This window comes from Aspergillus heteromorphus, assembly GCF_003184545.1.
Source record: "Aspergillus heteromorphus CBS 117.55 chromosome Unknown BO70scaffold_2, whole genome shotgun sequence".
Classification (NCBI taxonomy): Eukaryota; Fungi; Ascomycota; class Eurotiomycetes; order Eurotiales; family Aspergillaceae; genus Aspergillus; species Aspergillus heteromorphus.
This window is the reverse complement of record NW_020290407.1, coordinates 407,969-435,918: the sequence shown is the minus strand read 5'-3', so window position 1 is coordinate 435,918 and position 27,950 is coordinate 407,969. Positions and strand designations below refer to the sequence as shown.

Below are 27,950 nucleotides of genomic sequence, written 5' to 3'. Positions count from 1 at the left end.
CCCAAGACTACAAACAGAACACTCGCGGAAGGAAGATAGCTCACCTTATGTATATGCGTGACTCGTTAATGGCTGGTCCTCTTTGCCATCCGACTTGACGATGGAGAACTTTGATGCCCGGTCAGGTGACATCGGGTGGATCTCCCAATCCGGGGGGTTTCCTGCCATCTACATAGTATCTACATAGTATACAGCCAGATCTCACCACCACTACCAGTACCATCACTACCATCATATGTACCGTACGTTGTACTGTGACCAGTCAATAATTGCTGTAAACCAGCTAAATATACATTCTATCATGCAAGTTGTAGCTACACAACGCCATGCATCCGCAGTAACCATAGTACACAGAACTCAATAGGTATCTCAATCGGATAAAAAATAAAGAAAAAAAAAAAAAAGAAAAGAGCGATCCATCAATCCCTCAGCCAAGCCCGCCGCTTCTCCTCTTTCTTTTCACGCCGCTTCTCCTTGAACATCTTCAGCTCCTTCTTACTGAGCTTCTTGGCGCTGCGCTCCGCCCGCAGACTCCGCCCGTCGTGGCTATTGGCCGCCGCATCCACATCGAAAAACGCGTTCATCTGCCGCCGCGACTTGTTCTCATCATTGTGATAGTCCGGGTTCTGCGACTCCGCCTGCCACCGGCCCGTGAAGCGGTTGAACGCCCCAACCGCCTGATACGCCGTGCCCGGGTCCATCGCTGCGGCCCCAGACGGCTGCTGGTACTGCTGCTCGTACTGCTGCGCGTACGGTGCCGTCGGATCGTAATCCCCGTGAATGGCGGGGTTGTAGCCACCCACCACTGGCCCGGGCTGATCGGCCTCGTCTGCCTCCCCTTCCTCTGTCTCGGCCTCTCCTTCTCTCGCGTCAATGTCACCCTTGCGATCCGCCTCCACCGGCACCCGCGGGTTCTCCCACTGCGACACCCCCGTCAGCCGGTTGTAGAAGTAGTACGCCTGGGCGCCGGCATCCCAGACGGGTTCCCAGCCGTCGTCCTCGCGCGGCGGCGCCTCGTTGGGGAGCGGTGGGGGGACTTCATCGGGTAACGGCGGCGCTGATGTGGATTCCTCTCTTTCCTCCTCTTCCTCTTCGCCCTCTTCCTTTTCTTCTTCTTCTTCTTCTTCTTCTTCTTCTTTTTTCTCTTCTCCTTCTTCTTCTTCTTCTTCTTGTTCCCCCTCTTCTCTTTCTTCGGGTATTTCGTCGCGTGTGTCTATCCCCGACTCCTTCCCTTCCGCTTCAGCGTGATGTGTTGTGTCGTCTCTCGTCTCCTCAGCCGGTCGAGCAGATCCCGCCGCGGCGTCGGTCAGAGGACGCGGGCTCGGACTCGCGGACATCCTGGGATTAGCAATTCCTGGCTCCGGGATTGCGGGGGCGTGGTATGATGATGTGATAGTGTGTTCGGGGGGCGCAGAGGATTTCAGCAGTCCTCTGGAGGCATGAACGTATACAGCAGATAGGTTGGATGGTCGCTGTGCTGTGCTGTGTGGATGGTATGGGTATGAGTATGAGCATCGCAGGCAGGATGGAACCAAACTAACTAATGGGTGATGGATGACTCAGCGGGTAGATCGGGCTAGTTAGTTAGTTGTGGGTAGTCGGGTTGCAGCTAGCTTGGCTGGGTTAGTGAATGTTTGAGCCACAGGCGCCACAGGTCTTCGGGATGGGTGTGTGTGATTGGTTGGTTTGGGGGTATGGCTGAGTGAATGAAGTACTGAGGTGTATAGACACCAAATGGGTCGAAGGTGTGAGTGGATTGAAGCTTGGTTACTTGGTAAGTGGATCTGAAATATTAGTGTTGATTAAGGTGGAGTATTTTGGGTTTTTGACACGAGTGGTGGCTGAATGTAGGCTGAGTTATATATATCAACACCACACTAACAGGAATAAGATATTGAGCATCTATTTGATGTGAAATAGCTTCATCTTCACATGATCTAACCTACTGCATATCCTCTGACATGGGAGCTTTTAAGATACAAAAAGACCAAGGTGTCCTAATGTGACCTCAAACTAACCCCTCCCAGCCAAGAACCGCCCGCCTCTATAATAAATCAAGCCAAGTTATTCCTCAACCAGGAACCCAACATGAAGTTGAAATGACCTTATACGTCAACATGTGACCACTGACTCCAACATTACTATCAATATAATCATCATTCTATTGCAAAGGAAGTTCTCGGACTCTTTATATAGTCTCAATCTAACTGGGCAACAATCACTCCTCCCTCAACTCTGCCTTAGTGCTATATACATCACCCTAAACAAAACTAACTAGCCAACCAGACACAGAACTCTTAATCCCATACAGGTATCTTTCTAGCTTTTTATACTAAATGAAAAGCTAAGTATCCTTCATGAACACAGACCACAACCCAGTCTAATGACTTCAATATGTAACAGGATTTGAAACTCGGGATAGCAAAGTCCCAGTTACTCGTGAGTAAATGACTCATCATCCAAAGGTAAACAGTTTAAAAGTGCCGATCATGCCCCCTGAGGGAGGTAAGTAGGGCAGGGCAGGGCAGGGCCTTAGGGTTGAATCAAGGGATGGGATGAGGTATGGTCTTTAGTAGGATAGCAAGGTCTCTCACTCCGCCTGTTCTACACTTCAGTGTTCATTAGAGAAGATCATAGCGACCTTGCTCTTTATGATGGAAGTAGTGTTCTTGGAGGGATGTATCATTGGAATAGATGATAAATTAGAGCTGTGATGAAATATATGGTCTAGAATGACAGTGCAGATGTGTGCTGCTTGAAGGTGGTAGAATCTGGAGTGCATGAGATAAGCTACTTCTTAGCTTGTAACTGATGCAGGAGGGTAAGAAGTAGTAGTGATTGGCAACACTGATGAGGGGACTTGGGTATACACTTACCATACTATTTCTTGATATCGTGTCAATATGCATTGACGAAACAACTTTGTATACTTGAGATTTACCAATAGCTTTTAGACTGTAGATATGAGCTTTTTATGTCACTCCAAAGAGTTGGATAGATAATCAACACTGCTTGGGCTGTGTTCGGATGTACTTGGGGTTCAACTTGGGTTGAACTCGGTTTGGATATGATATGGTAAACCGACACCGGTGTCAACTATGGATATTAAGTAGTTCTGGTCAGAAATTGGAGGAGTCTGGAGTAGATAGATAGTCTTTTTTTTAAATCACGTTTTGAAGTCTTCTACTCTGTATCTTGAACTTTTTTGGATAATGGTTGGAGTTAGATCGGTGTCGTGCCAGCTCTATGTCAGTACTTCAGTTGTAGTAGGCTGTGCCCGGATATATTTCCACTGTCTGACACCACGCTTACTATTTCAATATTCCACCATCACTAGGAAATGATGACTCGAAATCAAGAAGCAAGCTGTTCTGGAACAAACTTTATCGATGCCATATCTGATGGGTCTACAACATCTGTACTAACCCGCGCTCTCACCATATATTTGAATACTGCTTTAACTATATACAAACTTCTATACAATTTCAACAAGACCAGTCCGTTCAGGCCACAAGGCCACGAGGCCACGAGGCAGCAAGGCAGTCGGGCGGCAAGTGTCCTGCCTGATGACTGCCTGATGTATCCCTCGTGCCTCCTTCTCTCCTTCTCTGCTTCCATCCATCCTCACATGCACGGTATGCTGAAATGGCTACAGGCCTGGAATGACCACGACTCCAAGCAAGATCCGGCCATATCGACACCGGTCTCGACGCCGGCCTCGTAAGATGTTTCGGATTGAGTGAAGAGAACCAAGTTCTGTTGGAACGATCCCAGCAAGGTGAATTCACTAGCACCTCCAGACCCCCATCCCATCTCCAAAACCTGCAGAGCCGTCCCCGCGGCGACCCCGGGAGCATGCGGCCGGAAGTGCCCGTGCTGCACTCGGAAATTAAATGGCAACTAGTGAGGCCCCCTTGCCTACCAGAAAGGAAGAATCTCCCTGGCCCACATGGGCTGGGGAGCAACCCTTGCAGCCCAAAGCATGCTATTGCATATGCCCTGCAACCTTACTCGCGGATCCAACGTTCCAGCAATCCTGCGCGCCACCCGCATACCACACGAGCGACGCGGATTAGAGGCACGAGCGTGTGCAATTGGTCAGGTGCTTGTCAAGGTGTCTATACACCTTATCAAAAGTCAGCCGTGGCTGATGCCGAAGGCGTTCTCAGTGATCGGTGATGTTGATTCAATTGTTGCACCGCAGAAGGCGTACTCAGTGTACAACTGCAACTGCAAATGCACATGCTGCAACCTAATCGTCTGAGTTGGCATTGCAGATACCAGGGTAATCTGCAAAGCCAGGAGACTGAGACATCCATCGCCTGCAATGCACCCCAGTTCTCCTGCAAAGGGTCGGATCAAGGCATGCGAGCGCAGATACCAGCAATCACAGCAAAAGCTGAGAGCGGATCCATACCGGTGGGGACCTGTGGGCGAGGGGCCGAACAGCAAAACATGGAGAGAAGGGACATCCTTGCGTGGTGCATTCCACAGGGGGAATGAGAGGCTGGCTACAGCCATTGCCAGCACGATTCCTATGCCTGGATATGTCTTAGCGAGTCGGTCAGAAGCCTCCACCCAAATGTATATAAGGAGGGTGAAAGTTGCCTCTCAATCGATTCTTCTCATCATCACAATCACTCTCGTTCTCTCTCATTCTCTAGCACAGTCTCTTCCAGACCAACCGCTCTTTCAAAAGCAACTCCGAGTTTCTATCTCTCGTTCAAATCCAAACCCACCGTCACAATGAAGTTCTCCATCGCCGCTGTCCTCGCCATCGCTGCCACCGTCACTGCCCTCCCCGGCGGTGTTGGTAACGGAGTTGGCAACAAGGGCAACAGCGACGTCAAGTTCCCCGTCCCCGACGACCTCACTGTCGAGCAGGCTGAGGCCAAGTGTGGTGACCAGGCTGAGCTTTCCTGCTGCAACAAGGCCACCTATGCTGGTGACTCTACCAACGTTGACAGCGGTATCCTCGCCGGTACCCTCGGCAACCTCATCAGCTCCGGCTCTGGCTCTGAGGGTCTTGGTCTCTTCGACCAGTGCTCCAAGCTGCCTCTGCAGGGTGAGTATCTTTCTGCATACCCATGGAATCTAGCTAACGATCCCAACAGTCCCCATCATTGCTGTCGCTCTGCAGGACTTTGTCAACCAGCAGTGCAAGCAAAACATTGCTTGTTGCCAGTCCTCTCCCTCCAGCGCCGTGAGTCTTCCACCACAATCTTCCTTCTCAACCACAACTAACCTATCCAACAGGATGGCGACCTTATCGGAGTCGGCCTTCCCTGCATTGCCCTCGGTTCCATCATCTAAGCGACTCTTCTGTTCGCTTATGGCCGCCGCTATTAGTCACGCCGTCCTCACGGCACGGACTGGGGCTGGGATCAAATCAGGGTCTGCTTTATTTCTTCGGGATGTCTAGCTTGATTCCTGTTTTGTTTTGACCGATCATGTACCATTAATGTGTCGTGTGGAACCTCGGAGAAAGACGACTGTGCTGATTTGCTTTTTCGAAACCTTGTGCTTTTATTAAAGTGTGCATCAACCGGTGCGAAGGTGCCGGTGTCTAGCATATTAGATTAATGCATTAGATTATCTATATCTCTCTCTATTTTCGAAAACCGTAGATGTTAATGATAACAAATTTCTGGTTCCTTCCGAACCAGAATCACATTCAACCTCATCATCATGGATATCTCTAATTTCCATACTCTCTCCTCGCACATTCTAGCTAGATATCATAGCACCAATGCGTATTTGAACTTTGTCACATTGTACTCCCAATTGTGATTTCAATCTTCCATCCACACCCTAGTTACTGGTGATATCTTCTCTTTTCCCAATCACATTTCCCCCTTCTATTGATTCCATCATTGTCAGTCCCTCTATCTGGTAGACCGCATTTTAACCCACTCCATTACACACACACACATACACCTACGCCATTCATGCAAAGTAAGAACTCACGGAGTAAGTAGTAAGTAAGTACTTAAACCTATGTACGTACCTACTACCTACTACACCCCCCACTCACACCCTCTCAGACATCCATGTCCGCACATGGCGAAATCACTCACTCACTCACTCCTTCTCCTATCTCTCACTCACTCTCTCATGTGGGTGATTGATTAGTCCTGAGTCATTCATTCATTCATTTATTCATTTATTCATACTCTCAGATTTAGTTAGCCCCCCTCCCTCTACCTATCCAGCTTTCTAGACATCTTTTTAGCCCGAGTGGGCTTTGTTTCATCCATACCCACCCACCCACCCAGTACTACCAGTAATCCCTATCAGACTAGTTAACTAACTTAACCGGCAACAAGCCAACCAACCATCCAGGACCTAATCTAATTACAATTACAATTTTTTGCCTTTTGCAGTCCAGGCAGGCATTGTTATCTTCACTTCATAGAAATTCATCCATTATCATTATGTATACCGCTTTGCGGATGTGTCTGTTTGTCCATCTGTATGTATCCCACTAATCCCTCCATACATCCCTCGCTGAGTCCCTCCAGCCATCCGATATCTCACTCCCCTTCCCACATACTAGCGTACACCATCACCGATACCATCCAACTCAATAATTATCCAACTACCCCCAATAAAGCACAGAGAAAGAAAGAAAAAAAAAGTGACAAAAGAAAGAAATCCAAAAGTCGGTCCCACACAAACAAAATCCCAAAGAAGCGAATAAAATAAAACCCAATCCATCAATCAGACTCAATCGGACTCAATCAGACCCAAGCCAAATCAATCAATCAAACCCAAGCGAGATCAAATCAAATCAAACCCAAAAAGCAATAATCCACCGTCTCAACACCCCCAGAAACCCCCCCGAGATAGACCAAACACACCAACAAAATACAACCCCCGTGCCTGTACCCCGAACTCCGTGGCTAGCGAAAAAGAGTCTGATTGATACTGTTACCTTTGTTTTCACCGTTGGTGGTGGTCTGGTGCTTCCCCGCGAAGGTGCCCAGAGTGGGATGGATCTCGGCCCATTTGCGCGTTGAGATGGGGAGGGGGAAGACGGCTGTTCCCATGCGGCGTTGCTTTTTGGTCGGGCTGGGGGTGGGCGTGCTTGGGTCGGGGTGGTCGTGGGGGTGGGGTGAGGGGAGGGGTTTGCTTGTTGTTGTTGTTGTTGTTGTTGTTGTTGTTGTTGATGATGATGATGCTGCTGCTGGTGTTGTTGTCGTGGCTGTGGCTGTGGCGGGGGCTGTGGTTGAGGTTGATGCTGCAGCTGCAGCTGCAGCATAGGGAGGTGATTTCGGGGGCGGAGTAGGGGGGACCGGGGAGGAAGGTTCATCGTAGGAGGACGAGGTCATTGACGCACGGAGAGGGGAGCGACCAGCCAGCGGCAGCTTGAGGTTGGAGAGCTTGGGGGCGGAGGCGACAGCAGCGGCGGTGGATTGGAGGAGGTTGAAGATCTCGATCATGGACTTGCGTTGGCTGAGACGCCAGGTGGATCTGCGTTTGGCGGACGCGGATTTCGTGGCCGAGTCGGGGTCTTCATCGGTCTCACTGTCTTGAGCGGCGGTTGATCCGGTCTGCTTGGTCGGGGTGTGATGGCCGGCGGTGGTGGTGAGGGTGCGGCGGAGAGGACGCACGGTCATGTCGTTGTCGTGCTTGCCTTCCTCTTCCACGTCCTCGGGGATGTCTTCGATGATCCGGCTTTTGATCTCGGGGAGCTTGGCGGCCGCGCTGGGGGGCACGTCCATGCTGGCTGGACGGGGCTTCTTGTCGGGGTTGCGGGGGATGCGGCGGGTGGAGAGCTCGAGGTCGAGGTCGTCTTTGCTGCGGGGAGTGGTGATCTCGTCGTCGTCCTGGGGGCGTTGAGGGGTCTGAGGCCCGACTTCCATGGAGATGGCCCGGTGGGGGTTCTCGGGGCTGGTGGACTCGACGTCGGTCTCTTCATCGGAGAGAGTGCCGGTTTGTTTGGCGGAGGAGTCTTCTTTGCCATGTGGATGGCCCTCCTCTGGGCCTAGGGTCGAGCACTCCGAGTCCCCGGAGCTGACGAGTCGGATGGACGCTGTTGTCTGCGGGCCTTTGGTGATAGCGTCTTTGGGTTGTTCGGGCAGACGCGATAGCTCGGTCGACTCGGGTGGGGAGTCGTATCGGTACTTGTGTTCGTGATGGTGGTGATCTGCCTGCTCAGGACCCTGCTCGAAGTCTGATATGCCCGCACAAGTCCAGGAGGTGTGGTATTCCTGTCGTCGTTGACGGCGGAGTTTCCGCGCCTGCAGGCAGGGGAGGAACAGCGAAGATAGGCTCTTCATGTTGCGTGGACGACGCATGAGGTCTGAGTTGAGAGCGGATTTGGTCATGATGGTGGTGTTGTCTTTCTCTCTTTATAGTAGTGAGGTGGTTGCCGTGACCGTTCGTGATGCCGGGCTCGTCGTCGGGGCGATGGAGGAGTTGCGATGGCGGTTGATGCGGGGGATTTTATTGATTCGTGAGATTACCGACGCGGGGGTGAAGCATAAAGACTGCAGCTCTCGGATTGGGATCGTGATGGCCAGTGCACATGAGGCGAAGTTGTTTGTGCGGGATGCTGCCGATGCGTCTGGAGACGATGGCGTCTCATCTCCCATCGCGCGCAGGTTCTTCAGGTACCTGAAATAGATCCTCGTTAGCAGAAGCCCTAGCGAGAGGCTCATTCGAGACTAACCAACAGCTTTGTCTCTGCAAGGAGACCGGCCCTCTCCTGATGCAAGGATGGCCGGCCATCTTGGTTACTCAGAGCAAAGGTTTCTGGGTCATCGACCTTGTCCATAGCCTAGAGATGGCAGATCAGATTACACGGTCCTCATGATGCAAGCCCTCGCGGATCCTAATAGTTGTGGCGAGGCCGAATCTGGAGGCTGCATTGAGGCGACCATCGGCATCACGACAGATGCATCCGAACGTCCGAACTCTACGGCCATATACGGTGTACGGAGTAAACGTCCGTGTACCCTCGTTCTTAGGAAATATCTGGCTCATCGTGCAAAACCCACGGGTATTCTTCCCCGAACGATCTTCTCCATCCCTGGTTACGGGGTCCCTGCAAGGGATGCTCATCACACTTGACGGATCGCTACGCTCGTTGCCAAATCTCCAGAATAGCCTCTATTCCTTGCTTAGTCTGTAATAAAAAAAAAGTCTCGAGTGCACGCTCCAATCAAACCGGATATCAAACCTCTACCCATCCTCTACAACTTGCTCGGCACCGTTGCCGTGAGCAACGACCGGGAGCGGTCCAGCGCCTCCACGGCCTCCTTCTCGATGCGTTGGAGCAGCTGAGCGCAGCTCGGGATATCGTGAATCAGGCCAATGACCTGACCGGCCGTCCAAACCTAAACTCATTAGCAAGGGTTCGACGTCACCAGCTGACCAGAACTTACCCCGAAGTCAACATCGCCGTTCAGGAAGACCTCCCGCCCTCGTTTGCCACTCACGAAGGGGGCAATCTCGCTGAACTCGCCCGTCTTGCTCTCCCTCTCCACCTTCAGGGCCTCCTGCGTCACCTTGTTGCCGAACAACCGGGTGGTGTTCTTCCACCGCCTCAGCACCAACGCCGTATCCGTCTCGTCCGCCTTGACAATCGCCTCCTTGACATTGTGGTGGATGGGCGCTTCGATCGTGCACATGAACCGCGTGCCCATGTTGATTCCCTCCGCCCCGAGAGCCAACGCTGCAGCGAGGCCTTGCCCGTCCGCAAAGCCACCCGACGCAATGAACGGCACTTTGAGTTCCTGGCGCGCCCGGCTGAGGAGAATGAAGTTGGTAATGTCAGTTTCGCCGACGTGACCGGCGCACTCGAACCCGTCGATCGACAGGAAGTCCACTCCCAGCTTGATGGCCGATTTCGCGTGCCGGATGGTGGTGCACTTGTGGAGGATGATTGTGTTGGCCTTCTTGAGCTGCTGGATCACGGGGCCGGGGTTGTTGCCTGCTGTCTCAACAATCTTGATGCCCTCATCGATAATCACCTGGGCGTAGGCACCGTAGTCGGGAGGGACGAGGGCGGGAAGGAGGGTCAGGTTGACGGCGAATGGCTTCTTGGTCATGGATCGACATCTGCGGATCTCCTTGCGGAGGTCTTCGGGGGTGGGTTGGGTGAGAGCCGTGAGCTAAACGGTCAGCCTCGGATCTGATTCTTGAGCCAGCGCATGCACGTACGATGCCCAGTCCACCAGCGTTGCTGACGGCCGCGGCGAGCTCCGCGTATCCTACCCACTGCATGCCCCCCTGCACCACTGGGACTGGGGACCGTTAGCAGAAGTGCCGAGCGCATCCAGGAGACTGGTTACCTGAGATGCCCAGCGCCCTTGTCAAGGCAGTGTTGAAAGGCATTCTGCCTATAGTTGTGTCGGCGATCGGAGGTAGTGCAACGTGTGAGTTGTACGGGTTGGGGGTTCGGGGGTTCGGGGGTTCTATAGATAGATAGTCGGACTGAGTTAGATAAGTGAGTGCAGATGAGAGGCTTCCCCTGGGTGGATCGAACTTAAGAGGGAGAATATTATGGGGAAGAGTAATCGAGGAACCCACGCTTTGCCGCGGTGGGGAGGCGGAGTTGCCGAGGTCCAGCCCGGTGGCCGAATCTGGGGGTGGATCAGGCTCAAGAGTGATGAGACGGACTCTTTCATCGGGGAGTTCCAGTTCCAGTTTAAGAATGGCCCCTCCCTTCTCATCGCCGTGTGACTTGTCCCTCCGGCTTTGCCAGGCCAGGGCCGCATGTGATCTCGAATCTCGGCAAGTTCGGTCACGCTGCCTCATTAGGCGCCCCATCGCCTGATGGCTACCAGCGAAATCAACGAGGAGTACTGAGAATTAACTCATCTATCCCGAGAGAGCCCACAGGCAGAACCGCCTTTGAGAAAAAAAAAAACAAATCCAAACTAATCAACAGCTACGCCAGTACTCCGTAATAATGCATCCGAGAGCGTGATCTTAGCCAATTCTCTGTACCACATCCGACATGTGTGAGTTCAAATTGGTCGCAAACTCTTTCGACTTGGTTTTAGCGTCATGAACAGTCCCATCAAGAATATCCTTCTTGACGTTTTCTCTTACAAACTCTGCAAATCGCAGGCGATACTCTCTTTCTCGCATCAAGTTATCTCGCTGCTCCTGGGTCCTGTTCATTAATTTCAACGTTGCGAAGAAACCCAGGTCTTGTGTTTCGGTGGAGTCGTAAGGCATAGGTTCCTGCAGATCTTGACGGGTTCTCTGCTCAATGTACCTATCGAACGGGGAGAGAGCCGATCGATATCCATATTGAAGGCCTGTCACGTCGATGATCCGTTTCTCTCCGACATCCGGCCGCTCAATCTTTATCACTTTATGAATCACGTCGGGATCACCTCGACTAGGAACAAGCACAGTTGGCCTCGGCCTGTTGGATGTCAATCAGCTTATCTCGGTGGATTCACTGCGAGGTCCTATGTTACCTTCAAAAAGCATTCGGGCTAATGGACTCAACAGCGCCATGGAGGTGGCGCCCTGTTTAAATGTGAGAGCTGCCCCCATGTGATAGGATCTATAACCTTGAAGACGACTACGAGGAAAGGGTCCACGTGGGCAATGTACAAAAGCGTCCCTTTCATTGTGATGGAGGTAAAGAGCCCCCTCCTGTTCTTGCATATCTGTGAGATCGAGATCGTACACAGTTTCTCTGTACGCCAGCAGGGCTCTCTTGAGGATGAGAGCTGCTCGGAGGAGCCTCGATCGCCCGTAGAGGAAGTCGCAATGATCTTTATGACTTCGCCGGTGGCTTTCTTGACAGCCAAAGCCACAGTAACACACACTGGTATCATCTGGCCCATATCTGGGAGCGTCCCCACATCTCTCGCATCCAGCCTGCTTGATTGTGTTCTCCCTACAATTTGCACATTGGACTGGCGGTAGTGGTGTCATGGCGAGTGACTGAGGAATAAATGACTGGGGTTACCTTCAAGTGAGGATGTAATATCTGTTTGAGAGGGCGCTCTGGTATCGTGTAAGAATGTACTATTATAAAGAGATAGTCAAGACAGAATAAATGAGAGAGAGAGAGAGAGAGAGAGAGAGGGAATCACCAAGTGCGTATTGGGGTATCTGACCAGGGGGAAGAGAAAAGGGATCAAGGTAGACAGAAGAAGGCGAGGAAGATAGATTCACTACCATCCAACTGAGAATAGGCCATAGTAGGCAGGCACGCTTCCCTTCACTGTCAGCCAGGAATCTTTCCACTTCTCACTCTTTCTTTCTCCTCCTCCTCCTTCTCATCTTCTTATCTTCCATCCCACTTTGACCTTTCTCCCTCCCTTCCTTTTTCTTACTTGCCAGGTTTTCTTCTCAGTCTTATTTCTTGCCGCGTACTGTTCACTGAACGTGCTTGATTATTCCTCCCGCTTCCTCTTGCCTCATCATCTCCGTAATGCCTTAACGGCATTTTTATCTTGCGCTGAATGTTACAATCAGTCCCCAAGTGCGCCATGACCAGTGTTACCACCGCTGGTACGTCCAACGCCTGCGCCCACTGCAATGCCCCAACAAAGAAACGGTGTACTGGATGCTGTGATGCTCCGATCTACAACAAAGATGAAAAGATTCAGCCCACGTTCTATTGTGGCCCATTATGTCAGAGAGCCGACTGGAGCCAACATAAACTCACTTGCGAAGTATTCAAGGACCGCAAAATCGTCCATCGAGCTGAATTGCTTCTCCAGCAAGCGATGTTTCGGATCTGTCGGCAGGTCTCCCCTTTGCAACTTCACTCGGTGCGAATTGACGGCTTAACCATACACATTCAGGGATTCCGTTCACTTGAATTGGTTCAGAGGTTACATTTAGGGCCTTTGTCACTCCCCATACACTGTGTGACCAAGACCACTTTGATGCGATGTCGGTATTCATGACTTGTACAGAAGGCTTTCTGTATCTCTCCGGTCTGGCAGGAGAGTTCCTGTCGGGTTAGCCCAACAGAATGTTCTACTGGGACAGATACTAACCATCGCGACAGGGGTTTGCTCGAAAATCGAAGAGATCAATGTCAGCATTATAAATCAACCGTTGGAAATACTTAGAGTTTTGCGGGATGGGCCACGGCAGTGGATAGACTGCATGCATAATATCTACAGAGTTACGCTGAAGAATGGGGAAATGTGGACGATCGATCCTACCGGAGCGCAGTATGGCTTTCGAACCGCGCTACGTCCCTGGCCCTTCTTCAAGAAACAGCACACATCCAAGACAAATGTGGAATGGAAACTCGGCTTCACCAGGGCTGACTACTTGGAATCTGGAACACTCCCTGTCCGGCCCGTTATAGCCATGAGATTTGAAAAATGGGGGTTAGCGACAAGGCTTGATACCTTTATCACTGTCTTCCTTCACCAGCATGGTAAACGTTTGGGCAGTATTCTAAAAGGCTGGAACTCCGATTTTGAAGAAAGAAAATACCATTTTTGCGAGAGTTCGAGGCCCATGTGACAAAGAGCATGGGTGAACTCTCAACCCCGCAAGAGAATCTGAGAAGAAACCGAGAGATCGAGCGTCAGCTGGTCCAGAATCTCCTGCATCCTGAACGACAGCGCGAAGTGGCCGATATGGCAGCATCTGTGGCAGCCGTGACAAAGTACAATACAAGCAGGCGAGTCTGGTGCTGAAAAAAAGTCTGCACGAGAAAAAAGGGAGCCGGTGACTTGGTGCAGGATTTGCAAGAGACAATTGTTGGAGAGTTGGATTGTATTCGTGGGCCTCTAGTTGTGGAATTTAGTGAGCAGATAACACCTTGTATCTCCATTGACCATTGTCTTTTCTTTCTGTGTCTTACGTAGTTAAAGTAGCGATCACCAGGTTCTATTATTGAATGAACAGAAGGAGTTCTTTCTCTGCTTGTCGTATAGTGGAAACCGTCCAATCATAGACGGCGCCAGAAGCAGGCCACGTGCCAACAGCCCTAAGCCCTATGCTGTGTCCCAGAAGGGTCTAGAGCGGAGCATCTTCTGCAAATGACGCCGCATCGAAAGAGTCTGGATGCAGAAGACTGCAGTTCGCATCGCGTCTCGCACTCTCCCTCGCTGTCGCAGGTAGTACAGCCCAACTACCACCGACGATGCCGTCCCCCTTCCTCACTCCCGGCTCCCACTCGAGCCTCGACCAGCTCGCCCTCCTCCACCTCCGCCGCGACCATGCCATCCCGACGGTCCTGTGCCTGCACGACGAGGACAACGCCGGCTACAAGGAGGGCAAGGTGACGACGACGCGCTTCGGTTCCTTCCCGCACAGTACCCTCACCGACCAGCCCTGGGGCTCGCAGATCGGTGCCTCCAAGGTCGACACGGGCTCGCGCCGTGGCCGCGGCCCCCAGAAGAAGAACCACAAGCTCAAGCGCAAAGCCGAGGAGCTCGACTCGGCCACCACCACGACGCCAGGCGACGGCGATGCTCCCCAGGCCGCTGTCGCCGCCTCCAGCGGCTTCCTACATCTCGTCTATCCCACCCCCGAACTCTGGACCACCTCCCTCCCCCACCGCACCCAGGTCGTCTACACCCCCGACTACAGCTACATCCTGCACCGTCTACGCGCCCGCCCCGGCACCACCATCATCGAAGCCGGCGCCGGCAGCGGCTCCTTCACCCACGCCTCCGTCCGCGCCGTCTTCAACGGCTACCCCTCCGACCCCTCCGCCTCCAACAACACCAAGAAGCGCCGCCTCGGCAAGGTCTGCAGCTTCGAGTTCCACGAGCAACGCGCCGCCAAAGTCCGTCAAGAGATCACCGAGCACGGCCTGGACGGCCTCGTCGAAGTCACCCACCGCGACGTGTACCGCGACGGATTCCTCCTCCAACAGCCCAAGACCGGGCCCTCCCCCAAAGCCAACGCCATCTTCCTCGACCTGCCCGCCCCCTGGCTCGCGCTCAAACACCTCGTCCGCCACCCCGCCGACGGCAGCGAATCGCCCCTCGACCCCTCCTCCCCCGTCTACCTGTGCACCTTCTCGCCCTGTCTCGAGCAAGTCCAACGCACCATCAGCACCCTCCGCCAGATGTCATGGCTCTCCATCTCCATGGTCGAAGTGAACCACCACCGCATCGAAGTGCGGCGCGAAAGGACCGGACTCGAGTATGAGCGCATCCGCGGTGCCGTCGTCTTCCCCAAGGATGTCGATGAGGCCGTCGTCAGGATGCGCCAGGTCGAGGACCATTCCCGCAAGTACCGCGAACTGATGCTCAAGATGGATGACGATGAGACCACGCCTATCCCCCCGTCTTTGGCCAAGAAGACCGGCCCCGAAGATAAAGATCTCGCTGCCTCCGATATCCCCACATACAAGCAAGGCCGTCTGGTCCATCGCTCCGAACAGGACCTGAAAACACATACCTCCTACCTCGTCTTCGCTGTGCTTCCCCGTGACTGGACGGAGGAGGACGAGCGGAAGTGTCGCGAGAAGTGGGCCCCTCATCAGGTCGACGTCGTCTCGAATGAGAAACCCAAGGGAAAGAGGCAGTTGAAGCGGGAGAAGAAGCAGGCCGAAGAGCAACAGGAGGGTCAGAAAGAGGAGACTGCCGATGCTGCTGCTGAAAACGCGTAATAGAGACATGCTCGCATGGCCGGGTAGATTATAAAAGGATTTCTGTCTTCTTTTTCTTTTTTTTAATTGTTTTTAAGTTGTACAGGTTGTATATCATACACTTTTTACTCTCGCTTGGTGTGAATTCATAGCGGAATTTGAAATATGGATAGATATTCGTGCCTTGACTTCTTGTCTGGCTGTCAAATACCAGTGTCAAACGCTCGATTTGTGAGTAACACCTACCTAGGTAAAAGGGGAGCATTTATTTTACTGTCCCCTCATGTAGCATGGTCTGAGGTATCTAATGGTAAACGCACCAGCTCTACAACACTACGAAAGCAAATAGCCCCAGAGCCAACCACCATGATGCATTCAGTCAGCCGTGAACCGCTCATCCCATCATATCAAAAGCAATGCGAAAAGAGAAAAAAAAAAAGAAGTCTATGTATGTACAGAGTTATAAGGCTCAGCGCAAATAAAATCATGAGCTGGTGTGCCCGCTTCACTGCGTGGAGTACAATAGAAGAAAGTGTTCCATTCCATGGTGTAGAGAGACTTTGGGTGGTAGGTAAGTAGGTAGGTAGGTTGGTTGGCTGGTTGATAATAAGGTTGTATGAAATCAACCCATCCCGGGAATCTAAGGGAACAGATATTTGGTTGAGATAATAGAGATGAAGAGAGTATAGACAGGCATATGTGTGATATCAATTCAGGGATATGGATGGATGGATGGATGATGGTGAGATATGAGGTAGGTAAGAGAGATGCTAGAGGTTGTTCTCCTTCTTGAACTTGTCCCAGGATTCGTTCAGGACACCGAATACGGCACCTGCGATCATGCGTTGTTCGGTCGTGGCGTCGGTGGAGATCTGGATAGATTATTAGCTATGATATTGTGACATGATGATTATGGGAGTAGATAAGGTAACATACCTTGTCGGGGTGAACCTTTGCAATCCCCTTCATGTACTGTATCTTCACCTTGTTTGGCATGATCAGCTCGGACATGTTCACCTTCTTCCATCCGGATTCCGGCCATAGGACAGTATCCAAGCTGCCTAGCAACGCTCGCAAGTTGTCTTGTTTCCCGTTCTTCCATGCAGCCAGTCGAGCATCGACGCTTTCGGAGAGAGCAAATTTCTCTTCGTCGGCGCGCTCGGCCGCTTGATTGGCTTCTCGCAGGCGGGTAACGGCCTCGAAAGAGGTTCCAGCCGGGGTTGAACGGCCCTGGAGGTCATCCAGAGCAGACACTTTCTTGGGAGCGGGAGCTGCAGCAGGAGGCCGTCGGGCCGGTGTCGAAGGCTTCGGGGCAGGCTTGCCAATGCCAGCTGCCTTTTCGCACCGGTTGCGGCCTTGGATACTGGTGCTGCCGCCATGGCCATTCTCAACCGCCAGTTTCCATATCTGGGCAGCCTCCGCCCATCGTTCGAGATTTTCCAGGGCTTCGGCTTTCCGCATCACTGCCTTGCCAAAGAAGTCCTTCATTGACTTATTGGGTTCGCCGTTGCCAAGCTCGATGCTCTCGTTTTCACCCTTCGCGGGGCCGATCAGTTCTAGGATAGTGTCCGCGTCACTGATGGCCACCTTGGGCTCTCCGATTTTCAGAGCGGTCATGGCACGGTTGCTGCGGATCATGATAGTAAGAGGGTGCTTATCTGGAAGTGGTGCAAGGGCCGCTGTAAAAGCCTCGTGGGCAGCTGCATAGTCGCCTCTCTTGTAGGCTTCTGCTGCGGCGCCACGCTGGCGATGCGTAGTGGCAAGAGCATCTTGAGATACTGGTGGTACAGCTCGAGGCGGAGCCTTGGGCCTTGTGGGTAAAGTGGAAGATGGGGGAGATGTCCACGACGACTGAGCCGGTGCGGGTGAAGGCCTCGGTCGCTGAACGGGCGTTGGTGCTGGACTCTCGAACAAATCGACCTGTGGCTCCGGAGCAGGCGACGGGGCAACGGGGCGTTTCCTTCGTGCAGGACTGACATATGCCTGTGCCGACTGCTCCTCCACGGCGGCTTTTGTTAACCGAGACCGGGGATCCTTCGTTTCTGTTCGGAGCTGCTGTTGCATGAAAGCCGGTTGTTGGACACGTCTTTCGCTCGCTGGGGACGGTTGATTCCGGAAACCATTACTGCTTGCACGGGGGGAAGGCCTGTCATTCGATCGCATAGTATTACGAGACGGGCGCATGGGCCCGCCTGATTCTAGCAGAAGTGCCTCGTCGGTCATGGTTTCAGGGCGAGCTTCGGACTTCTCGGAGACCCGAGTACGGTCACTGAATGACTCCTCACGCGCGGAAGGCTCTCTCAGCCACCGAGGCTGGTTTGGGTCATGTTCCGCATTGAACTCCTGGACCACCTGCTGTACCTTCTTGCTCCCAGACTTCCAGAGGGAGTTCGCTGTTTTGAGCAGATTGTTTCCAAACGCCGCCGCCACTTGCGACGGATCCTTGTCTGCGGACGAGGGAGTCCGGTTGTTGCTGCGTGACCGCTCTTGTTGCATCCACGACGGCACATCGCGCCCGTGTCTCTCACTGCGCTCTCTGCTTCCGCTCGGGTGTTCAGAGAGCCGTTCGTTCGGACTTGGTCGACTCCTGGACTTTTGGCGAGAGTCTTCATGCGCCTGCGTGAGGAGTAGACCAACAGCCGCCTGAACATCGGTGCCGGATGACGTCATCCTCAGGGCCTGGCTGGCTTTGTCTGCAGGGAATCCCATATCAACGAGCTCGGCAATCGCCCGATCAACTCCATTAGTCGGTTTGGGAGGCGGAGTGCGGTCTTCGCTTCGGGTCGGGGAAGGTGATTTAGCAGGGGGGTCTGGTCGAGGGATCTCCGATACAGGCTTGCCCAGCAAGCCGAGGAAGTCATCGTCATCGGCCTGAGAGGGCTGGGGCGGTTGCGCAGGCTTGGGCTTCAATTGATTCAGACCGAACGGATCGTCGTCGTCGGGAAATGTCATTGTGTCCTTCTGCCGGGAGGCGCCTGCATTGTTCGAGGCAAACGGCGACGAGCCTGTGTGTATTTGCGGAGACGGGCTGGGGCTGGGAACGGGGAAGTTTGTCGACGCGTCCACAGGCGCAGAGGCGTTGAAAGCAGCAAGTATATCATCCTCATCGGCAATTGTTGCGCTCTGCTGAGCAGGGGTACTTGACGAAGCAGTCCTGTTGCTCCCACCCGTTTCCAAGTTGTCCCAGAATTGAGAGTTTTGTCCCCCGTACTGTTTCTCGAAGCGGGATCTGTTCTCCGCCTCCTTTTTGGCTCGCTCCTGCTCCAGTCTCCTTTGCTGCTCGATCAGAGAAAGGTTCTTGTTGGCATTAGAGGAACCGAAGGACACCAGGTTCGCAAAGCTGTCTTTGTCGGGGATCGCGGACTTGGATTGAGCAGCAGTCGCGGGGCCCGAGGAGGCAGACAGGGGTGTAGAACGGCCAGAGGTGTTATTCGGCCTGGCGCTCGGGAAGAGGCCCGAACTCATCGGCGGGGGCTTGCGGGCGTCGTTGGACGAACTGGGGGTCCAGTTCAGACCGTTGAGGTCGTCCATGATGGTTATGTGAGGCGTATCAATGAGGATGGAGACGGGTCTGGAGGGGTTGGATTAGGATGGAGGCCGATGTGGATGTGAGGATGCCATGATCTTATCTCACCATCAAGCGGGATGAGTGGATCCAGTCGGGGAATTGAGGGCTGGAGCTCACAGATGATGCTGGATGTCTAGTCGCGATATGACCACGATTCGGTCAGAGACTCATTCCGGCGCTCAGGGCGGGGGACGGTTCGATGGTCCCGCCAACTGTTGTCTCGACTTGCCCCTGGCGATGCGGCGATGGAAGAATGGAGGGCCGCGACCGTCACCGTGGCTGAGGGAATGGGGCTGATCGGGGGCCGCTGTGGCGGTGTCATGCGTATTAGTCACGTGGTACGTTGACTGGCACGTGCTGCCGTGTCACGGTATCCTGCTGAATAATCATGCCCGAGCTCGCCCGTTTCTTTACATAACAACAACAACAACAACAACAATGACGACGGGAGCCGTAACAAATCTACCTGATGGACCTAGTCGGATCAATATCCACCACACAGTGGACCCCGAATCTAGACTGTTGGCCGGGTGAGATTAATATTGGACGGACGAAAGGGATTTCTGCAAGGTTAAACGACAGGGGTTCGACACTGGCATGTGAACGCTCAAAGTACATCGACGCCTACGCAATACGCGCATGCACTGCTAAAAGAATTGCCGTTTTGACGTGGACTGCGAACGCGCTCTAAAACCTAGATTTAAACGTCTCGTGAGGCTGCCTCTGCCATCTCTCTGCTCGGTTCTCCTTGCACGGCTGCACCTTGGGTTTGCTGTGTAGATCAGCGGCTGGCTCCAGTGGGGATAACCTCAAAGAGTCGAATAGGAGCACTGGTATCTGGAGGACTGTATCCGGATCCGTTCTGGACACACGGCAATTCGCTCTGGAGAAGTGGGAACTATGGCCAGGACCGCCGTACCACACGGTCAGGCTTAGCCATCCGAGGTTTGCCCACGGTAAGAACTGGACCGGGCGTCCTGAGTGGATGATGGAGGCTGGAGCCGTGGTCCTCCGGAACCCCAAGGAGAAATATTAAACGGGAGAGACGCCTAAGCGAGAGGGTCGTACGAGAGAGTGAAGCTCAAGAACAACTAGCGATCGCGCTTCGAAGAGGGGAACAAGTCCACAGGGCCGGTGTGACTGACAATTTCTGGAGCAGTTTCACGGTGAGAGCGTGTCTCGGAGAGCAAAAACCAACAGCGTCAGCCGGATCCCCCGCACAGAAGAGGCCTCGAAGGCTCGAACTCGAAGCAGCCATTATTTTTTTTTTCGCAACGTCGTTGCGGGTGATATCGAAAGGGTTCCTACAGTAGTGGGTGCATGGCAGCCACGGCTCACCAATTGGAGAAAAGACCTGCGCCAACCTGGCATGTCAGCACTCAGAGTCTCAAGGAATCCCGACGGGAGAAGTCCGCTCCCTGCCAATCATCGCGGATGACAGCCGTGGCGGACAGGGATGCGCGATAGCGTCGCAGGGAGCATCGGGAATTATTCCAATACCGACCAAGCGGGGGACTAGGCCACCACCTTGACAGGAAGCCTGACATGGTGTGCACGATCCCACGGGTAAACCGTCTGGATGTCTTACTACGGAGCACTCGACATGTCTTTTAAGCCCCCGACAGCCGAGACTGGCCCCGGCATGGTCATAGTGACGGATCACGGATGGATGGAGGGCCACCCGTCATCTCCACTGGATGCTGATGTTGGTGGCGGAATTTCGGGAAGCAAATGTCGCGATAAAACGCGTAGACAAGGATAATAATAATAACAATAACAACAACAACAACAATCGCACTAAAAACCCAGTCGGAGGATTGGCATCTGATCTCATCATCTTTGGGAGCCGCTGTGGATTACAGGCTCCGGGTAAGAGCTATCGACGTGCCTTGATCGCCATGAGTTTATCCAGGCGCCAGATGATGCCCAATACTAGCAGCAAACAGTAAACAGTAAACAGTAAACACCAGTACTGGTCGTTACTCTCCTCGAGAAGGAAACCTTAAACGTGAAACCCGCGCGACCCAGCAGTATGGCCAGGCCGCCAGGGCCGTGTTTTCCGCGTTAGCGGGTGCGCCGGTGCATTGACATTTCGAGGGGAGGAGGGGCTTGCGGGCTTGCAGTTGCAGCATCGCAAATCACATAGTACTTTGCTCTGCCTAAGAGATTTTCTTTATCGTATCGAAAAAGTACTGCGATGTACCTACTACCACTTCGTCCACTTACAGGTCCCGCGCGGAGTCCCTCGGACGTATCCCTCCCCCTCTCTCACGCAGTCACTTCCCTTGAAAGGGCTGTTGTCCCCTCATCATATGATTCTGACCTGCCTTAGGTACCTAAAAAGCCCCCCCGACTAGTAAAAATACGCCCATGGGGGACTGAAGTGCCCTTCCCTACTCGTTCCTGTCCAACGGCATGCAGGTCGATACCACTCCCGCTGCCCTGCAGTGGGTCCGCTCACGCAATAGAATTCATTATTATCAATAGCAATGTCAGTCCAGTCACCATGGCCAACCACCACACTGCCTGCCCACAATAGAATATTGTAATATCATCAGGTAATATACCTTGCCCTCTTCGACCAATCTTGAATCTAGGGTTCGCCTCCCTGCAGAGTTCCTCAGCTAATGAACCCAGGTTCTGTCTGTTGTGTGGTACGTGCCTGCTGCCTTCATGGGTCATGGATGGCCCCGGTTTCTGAAATTTCCTTCCCGTCCATACATACAGTACAGACTTTCATACGGTATATACGGTACTGCAGGTGATTTAGTACCGGACATTGTTGCCCGTCGTACAGACAATACCTGTAATGATCACTTGCAGCACACACACAGAGAGACTGGCTTCTCCCCGGCCGATCGTCTTGGACTACTGCATCTATCGTGACTCGAAAGGGACCTCAGACGCGCGACATCGGCGACGCGGATATCGCTGGAGGGGTAAGAAGTCAAACTTAATGTCAAAGACGATTCTTCCGGCCGAACTCAATTTAAAGACCAACATATCTATCTATCTACTAAGTAATTTACAGCTAGGGGCGACTTGATAAGATACTTCAGTCAATATGGTCTTCTGTAGATACCACCTACTGACTGTCTGATGTGAGCCTTCAAGCGCCAAAGCAGACGGATGTGATGAATCGTGCCATGACTGTGTATAGGAGCACCAAGTTCCAGCAAAGGTACAACTGAAGAGGGTTCCAGACTTTATGTATTATTCCTGCCTCGTGCCGAAGCGATTTGCTCCACAGGAGCTCGCTGGTCCAACTACTGCTACTTATATCCTTGGTTCGACCAGGGTATGCCCTCGAACCCATGATCTGGATTTCAGGCCCTGGCCCTGGAGAGGAAGCCGTAAAAATGAGTGACCTCGCAAGTTCCAAGTCTTTCGAAAATGAGCCCCTCGTCGAACCAAATGTCCACCATAAGTACGGTAGATTCGTCAGTATGCACCAACGGTGTAAATATATCAACTCTCAGGGGGCCTGATGTGATGTGTGGCATTTTCTCATCGCACTCCTGGTCTGCTAGCCAAAAGTACTAGACTTTCTGACACCTGAGGTTCATTTATATGAAGCAGCTGTCAGTGCGCCACATGCTCGGATGTAATTAACTTGGCGACCCCGCGAATGTACTCCGAACTCCAACTCAAATGCCAGTAAATTAGGTATGGAGTACTGGTCACAAGGGACAGGACGGGATTGACATGTTCTCTCGGCCCCTGTGTAGTATTCAGTTGTGTCAACTCTGGATATATATCCCGAGGGTACATCCCAGTACTCTGTACCCCCCAAAAACTGTCATCTCTTAAATATGCCGAAGTATCTGAAAGGAAACAAAAGACCCCGCTAGCTGTCCAGTACTAGTCGTTTGCTATGGAATATCTCGCGTCATTGAGATCGACGCCGCAAAACCTATGTGCCGAAGGACGATCTCCACTCGAGCCATAGCTGCGCGTATCGGCAAGCTCCCTTCGGGAGTCGAATCGCGTATCTACGAGATGGAAATAGAGTTGCCGATCTATATGCAAATTATCGTTTCTTCGTGTCGGTTGCTAAACTTGGATGCTGTGGTCGGCGGCGGTACTGGGTGTGCAACTCCGAGCATTTCGAGTTCGCTTGAAGCGCTGGGAGTTTGATCATTGAGTGTCTCGTGTTGGGAGGGAAAGGAGGGGGGGCTGGTCCCTGCTCCAATTGCGTACCACAATATGGCCAGCACCCATAATACTGAGGCTATTGTCGAGGTGTGCCCCCTGTCTTACCTACATGGCCTGGCCGTCGCTTGACATTGCTCGAGCCCAGCGTTGTGGCGCAGCAACGTACGGTAAATACTGACATTACCGCACTCAGTATACGTGGCATCAGACTATCATCCAAATATAGTCCACTGGGGAGTTCGTGACACTATTTCCGCTCCAATCGCCTTCCTGGGGGGGCAATTTGCCACCAGCGGTGGATCGGGGTTGGATTAGTATAGCAGAAACACCTTAGTGCGCGGAAGGCTCGAAGCTGCAGCAAGGCTCAGTGCTGCCGGACCACAACATTCGTCGTATGAGATAGTAATCATCTTTCTATGCTGGGGCGATATTCAGGGCGAGAGGACGCTGACGAGATAGGCTTGCGCTTCTCACCCAAAAACAAGCGCAGACCATATATCAATAGACCAGGGGATTTTCCTGATAGGCAAACTATAGCAGCTCACGTGGCATCTGAATAGGAACTATTCGTTCTGTCGAGTGTCGTTACTCGATAGATACCGATCAACGAGCCACCCGGGAAAGTGGTCAGGTGCTACCCCATATCCAGACATGTGTCGGTATCTAAGGGAAACAATGTCAAATCGGTGGAGAGCTTGACTGGCATCCACAAATGCTGTTCTCAGGTGACCAGATGAGGGGGTGGTAAGGTGAGGCTCATTGCGTATGCTATACACAATCTGTCCTCCGGTCGAGTCGGCTCCGGAGCTCCTAGCTCCCAGCTCCCCTCAGGGATTCAGGGAGAAAGAGACGCCAGAGCCAAGAATCATGACTCCAGTGTCAGGCAGCTATTGTGATTCGGTGGATTCCCTGGGTTGAGGCGCTGACTCGAACCCCTCTGACTAGCAGTCAGATCCGCCGCGCTGGGGCGAGGGGAAACAGCAGAGCCCGGTATAGCCTTGAGCGCACGCTTGTCTGTGCTCATGGCGGTCCTCTTTTTTTTCTGGTCCTCGCTAACTTAACCTACATTCCATTGGTTCCATCGATCTGGATATTGGCTGCCTTGGTCGGCCGTAGCACCGAGTAGTCAGTGCTAGAGTGCTAGGGGAGGTGCTAGCCGTCTAGGACCCGTTGGAACCGCTCCATCCTGGGAAATTTGCACTTTACCAGATACGGGCCGGTATAGGACCCCACCTCGGAATACCGCTCTGGTATGGTATGGTATGGTATGGTCGGCGTCATCGTATGGGGGCGTATGCGTGGTGGCGTGCAAGCACCACCATGCGGGCATGTACTAAGTACTGCACCTACTGCACCTACTTACTGCTAAGTACATCCTTAGGGCATATCGGCCATGCCTCAATGCAGACGCCCACTGGTCTGATAGATATCTGAGCTCACCTCATCTCCATTGCCACGGACTGGAGACTCCGCGGTAGTCCTGGTCCCTGTGCGGGTGTACTATCTACTATCAGTCAGATCCTCCCGGTGCCCCTCCCTTCTATACTGGTAAGTATCTACCAGTCTCATTGCACCGACTGCACTGCACTGTACCTACATCTTACAGTTTACATGTACAAGAATGTAAACGGTAACATCTATTACGATTCGGGCCAATTGTCCCTATCAAACGCTAAATCGGCCACTCCGCCATGCAACCCTTTTTAACAATTAACATCGACTGGAGCCTTTCCGACAAGGCCTCTGCCCCCCTCAAGCTCTCCACCTCCCGACTCCGAGGCTCGACTAGTTTACTGGTTATGCTCCGTGTAGGTACCAATGTGGCTACTGGCCACTCCTTTTTGCTCCAATGATGGCGTCCTAGTTTGGCTGCTAACCTCCCTAACCTTTCCTAACTGCCCCTAAGCTCACTCGTCTAGCCGCCCCGCTCCGTATTATTCTGGTTATTATTATTGTCCTTCTTATTATTAGTATTATTGTCCTTCCATGCCGGAAGGGAAAAAATAGACCCAAAGGGTGAAAAAAGGGAAAAAAGAGGACAGAGAGTAAAAAAAAAAAAAAAAAACAAGAGTCAGAGTGAGAGGCAAACCCAAGCACACCCATAAGGGCCTTCCTTTTCTTCTTCAGTCTCCCGCAACCGCTGCAGATTATCATCCATCCTTCTGTGTACTTCTTCCCCCCCCCTCTTTTCCCCTCCGGCGCCCATTTTTACGCCCTGCATTTCTGCTCGCAGGGAACTCCTGTGCAGCTCCATTCTTCTCTCTCTGAGTTCCACCTCCCGTCCAGACCCCGGGCTCGACCACATATTCTGTTTTCTAGGCGTCAGGGAGCGTTTACTGTGCTTCAACCCCCGTTCCCGAAACCCTCCCCCCCCCCCGGAACACCCGATCTTGTCACCATGGGTATCTTCAAGCGCAAAGACTCGAAGAACTCGATCCAGAGTGATCGGGATGACCAGGAATCCTTCGCCACCGTCAACAGTGCTCGTACCTCGAATGCGTCGTTGAGATCCCCCGGCTACAAAGGAAGCGGCCTGCCTGCCTCCATCCCAGAACTACCGATTGCCAAACCACCTGACCCGGCATTGGACCCCGCCGCCTACTTGCGAAGCATCCATGCCGTCCGCGAGAGATGTAGCTTGGTTCTGAACAAGGCGAAGAGGAACCGACTGAACCACTTCGATGTGGATATGGGCAAGTTCGAGGCCACCGCATCCTACATCGTATCGATCATCAAGGTATGCCATTCCTAGCGGTACTCTCCTGATCCTTTCATGTGAGTTCTTTCCTTCGGCTTGCTGACGCGAACCTCCCTCCAGAGAGACTACTCCCCCGACTACGATTCCATCCCTCCTCATGGCCGCTGGCAGCACTTCGACGTCGGTGGTCGACCCCGCGTGAACCAATTGCTTCAGTCGTGGCCCAGCACTATCGACGCGCAAGAGCGCACCCGGCGGTTGATCGATCTTTTTGTTGTCTCTGTCCTTCTCGATGCGGGTGCCGGTACCAGATGGTCATACAAGTCGAAGGAGTCGGGCAAGATCTACTCCCGGAGCGAAGGTCTGGCCGTGGCTACGCTGGAGATGTTCAAGAGTGGCCTGTTCAGCAGCGATCCTACGGAGCCTTGTCAAGTAGACGGCGCAGGGCTGAAGAAGATCACGGTTGATGTGCTGGCCAAGGGGATGCAGCATTCAGAAAGCAACGCGCTAGCGGGCATTGAAGGCCGCGCGGGGCTTCTTATCCGGCTCTCCGAGGCTCTCAACAACCAGGATTTCTTCGGAGTGGATGCTAGACCTGGCAATATGCTTGGTAAGGACATCTCGCTGGATGTCGTACCACTCGCTAACGTCATTAGACTACCTCCTTTCGCATCCCTCGACGCTTGCTTCTTCCGTTCCAATCGTCCCTATCACCACTCTATGGAGCATCCTCATGGATGGGTTTTCCCCCATCTGGCCCCCCTCTAGAACGCAGATCGATGGACTATCTATTGGAGACGCCTGGCCATGCTCGGATCTACCCAGGTCCCCTCCCGCGCAGCCCTGGGAAAATATCGTCCCGTTCCACAAACTTACGCAGTGGCTCTGCTACTCTATCATGGTGCCGATGTCGAAGTTGATGAAGATCCACTTTGCTGGGAGCGAACTGCTCACGGGTCTTCCCGAGTACCGGAACGGTGGTCTGCTGATCGACATGGGCCTGTTGAGTCTGAAGGAGAAGGACCTCGAGCGAGGCATTACGGCGTTCAAGGAGAATGCGCAGATCAAGGGCCAACCGAACATGGAGGTCGTGCCCCTCTTCTCCACGGACGACGACGTGGTCGTCGAATGGCGGGCGGCTACCGTGGGATTCCTGGACGACCTGCTGGACGCCGTGAACTCCCAGTTAGGACTGGTGGGAGAGGACCAGCTGACACTGGCGCAGATGCTTGAAGCTGGATCATGGAAGGTATGTAGAATTCCCGGCGACTTATGTGGATGTCCGTTAACATATGATGGCAGGGTGGACGTGAGATCGCGGAAGTCTCGAGGCCGAACACGAAAGAACCCCCGATCATGATTCGCTCCGACGGCACTGTTTTCTAATGATCGCATACCCTGTTGATGTTTTGGATACCTGACACCGCCAGTTCGGCACCCGTTCCACGGCTGGTGGTAGTGTTTACGACTTTGATGACCAGATGTTTATGCGTCTCATTCCTTACGGCCGCTGGGGCCCTTTTGAGCTTTGTACCATGCCTTGCTGCGTCACTTGGCACCTTTATACCTAATTGCTTCTGCTGTAGAATTGTCTCCGTGGGAGGTTTCATCTTTTCTTCCTGTACACATTTCCTTGGTTTCGTTCCACTTCTTGGCTATCTTGGATGAAAATGGGATAAAAAAAGTTTTGATGATCTTGGTTCTTTCTGTCTCCTTCATTCTTGACCCTGGTTGACTAGCTGAGCCTATAATCCCTGCAGTCCGCTGTGGGTACTTTCCGGATGATAATGCACTTGTCTTAAGAGCCACCAACTGCGAGCGGAGCTTCATGATTGGCAGCACCGGAGGGTTTGTAGCACGGCCCTGGAAGGGGGAAGTCAGCAGGGACTGTCAAGGAACGCCACTGACGTGCGTTCCAGAGGGTCAGTTGGGACCGTCTCTTGCCTCCGCTGCCAGCCGCGGCCAGCCCGGGCGCTTGGCCCGTG

At 53.0% G+C, this 27,950-nt stretch overlaps 12 protein-coding genes across 12 annotated transcripts; 5 read left to right on the top strand and 7 right to left on the bottom strand.

Annotated features, from left to right (window-relative positions):
* Positions 1-45: 45 nt before the first annotated feature.
* BO70DRAFT_376634 (WW domain-containing protein) lies at positions 46-1,496 on the bottom strand (the record flags this gene model as incomplete). The annotated part of the gene is made up of 3 exons (XM_025545143.1): positions 500-1,496; positions 206-283; positions 46-161 (listed from the first exon to the last, which is right to left on the bottom strand). Exons 1-3 carry the CDS (start codon positions 1,335-1,337, stop codon positions 46-48), a joined length of 1,032 nt encoding a protein of 343 aa, XP_025403231.1. The 5' UTR covers positions 1,338-1,496.
* Positions 1,497-4,137: 2,641 nt separating this feature from the next.
* On the bottom strand, positions 4,138-4,521 carry BO70DRAFT_392462 (uncharacterized protein; the record flags this gene model as incomplete). Its single annotated transcript, XM_025546288.1, has 1 exon — positions 4,138-4,521. The coding sequence occupies one exon, from the start codon at positions 4,519-4,521 to the stop codon at positions 4,138-4,140; it is 384 nt and encodes a 127-aa protein (XP_025403230.1).
* Positions 4,522-4,602: 81 nt separating this feature from the next.
* Positions 4,603-5,313, top strand: BO70DRAFT_384409 (hydrophobin family protein; the record flags this gene model as incomplete). The annotated part of the gene is made up of 3 exons (XM_025545657.1): positions 4,603-5,065; positions 5,115-5,203; positions 5,257-5,313. The coding sequence occupies exons 1-3, from the start codon at positions 4,747-4,749 to the stop codon at positions 5,311-5,313; spliced, it is 465 nt and encodes a 154-aa protein (XP_025403229.1). The 5' UTR covers positions 4,603-4,746.
* A 1,589-nt stretch (positions 5,314-6,902) lies between these two features.
* Positions 6,903-8,330, bottom strand: BO70DRAFT_284044 (uncharacterized protein; the record flags this gene model as incomplete). The annotated part of the gene is made up of 2 exons (XM_025539112.1): positions 6,903-7,556; positions 7,614-8,330. 2 exons carry the CDS (start codon positions 8,328-8,330, stop codon positions 6,903-6,905), a joined length of 1,371 nt encoding a protein of 456 aa, XP_025403228.1.
* Positions 8,331-8,354: 24 nt separating this feature from the next.
* On the bottom strand, positions 8,355-8,988 carry BO70DRAFT_392459 (uncharacterized protein; the record flags this gene model as incomplete). Its single annotated transcript, XM_025546287.1, has 3 exons — positions 8,355-8,619; positions 8,679-8,782; positions 8,806-8,988. The coding sequence occupies 3 exons, from the start codon at positions 8,986-8,988 to the stop codon at positions 8,355-8,357; spliced, it is 552 nt and encodes a 183-aa protein (XP_025403227.1).
* Positions 8,989-9,197: 209 nt separating this feature from the next.
* Positions 9,198-10,341, bottom strand: BO70DRAFT_284017 (NAD(P)H-dependent flavin oxidoreductase; the record flags this gene model as incomplete). The annotated part of the gene is made up of 4 exons (XM_025539109.1): positions 9,198-9,341; positions 9,390-10,118; positions 10,168-10,250; positions 10,299-10,341. 4 exons carry the CDS (start codon positions 10,339-10,341, stop codon positions 9,198-9,200), a joined length of 999 nt encoding a protein of 332 aa, XP_025403226.1.
* A 600-nt stretch (positions 10,342-10,941) lies between these two features.
* Positions 10,942-12,056, bottom strand: BO70DRAFT_410194 (uncharacterized protein). The gene has a single exon (XM_025547248.1). The coding sequence runs from the start codon at positions 11,902-11,904 to the stop codon at positions 11,398-11,400; it is 507 nt and encodes a 168-aa protein (XP_025403225.1). The 5' UTR covers positions 11,905-12,056; the 3' UTR covers positions 10,942-11,397.
* Positions 12,057-14,028: 1,972 nt separating this feature from the next.
* On the top strand, positions 14,029-15,707 carry trm61 (tRNA 1-methyladenosine methyltransferase subunit GCD14). The gene has a single exon (XM_025540751.1). The coding sequence runs from the start codon at positions 14,087-14,089 to the stop codon at positions 15,563-15,565; it is 1,479 nt and encodes a 492-aa protein (XP_025403224.1). The 5' UTR covers positions 14,029-14,086; the 3' UTR covers positions 15,566-15,707.
* Positions 15,708-15,896: 189 nt separating this feature from the next.
* Positions 15,897-19,325, bottom strand: BO70DRAFT_358241 (UBA/TS-N domain protein; the record flags this gene model as incomplete). Its single annotated transcript, XM_025542249.1, has 2 exons — positions 15,897-16,416; positions 16,481-19,325. Coding segments are annotated over 2 exons (2,691 nt in total), but the record flags the coding sequence as incomplete, so codon positions are not given.
* Positions 19,326-20,753: 1,428 nt separating this feature from the next.
* On the top strand, positions 20,754-21,169 carry BO70DRAFT_78107 (uncharacterized protein). The gene has a single exon (XM_025548720.1). The coding sequence runs from the start codon at positions 20,810-20,812 to the stop codon at positions 21,059-21,061; it is 252 nt and encodes an 83-aa protein (XP_025403222.1). The 5' UTR covers positions 20,754-20,809; the 3' UTR covers positions 21,062-21,169.
* A 59-nt stretch (positions 21,170-21,228) lies between these two features.
* BO70DRAFT_78100 (uncharacterized protein) lies at positions 21,229-21,826 on the top strand. The gene is made up of 3 exons (XM_025548719.1): positions 21,229-21,363; positions 21,445-21,670; positions 21,750-21,826. The coding sequence occupies exons 1-2, from the start codon at positions 21,310-21,312 to the stop codon at positions 21,649-21,651; spliced, it is 261 nt and encodes an 86-aa protein (XP_025403221.1). The 5' UTR covers positions 21,229-21,309; the 3' UTR covers positions 21,652-21,670; positions 21,750-21,826.
* A 3,818-nt stretch (positions 21,827-25,644) lies between these two features.
* On the top strand, positions 25,645-27,774 carry BO70DRAFT_358234 (URC4/urg3 family protein). The gene is made up of 4 exons (XM_025542248.1): positions 25,645-26,004; positions 26,086-26,575; positions 26,622-27,214; positions 27,268-27,774. Exons 1-4 carry the CDS (start codon positions 25,666-25,668, stop codon positions 27,349-27,351), a joined length of 1,506 nt encoding a protein of 501 aa, XP_025403220.1. The 5' UTR covers positions 25,645-25,665; the 3' UTR covers positions 27,352-27,774.
* The last annotated feature ends 176 nt before the right edge of the window (positions 27,775-27,950 follow it).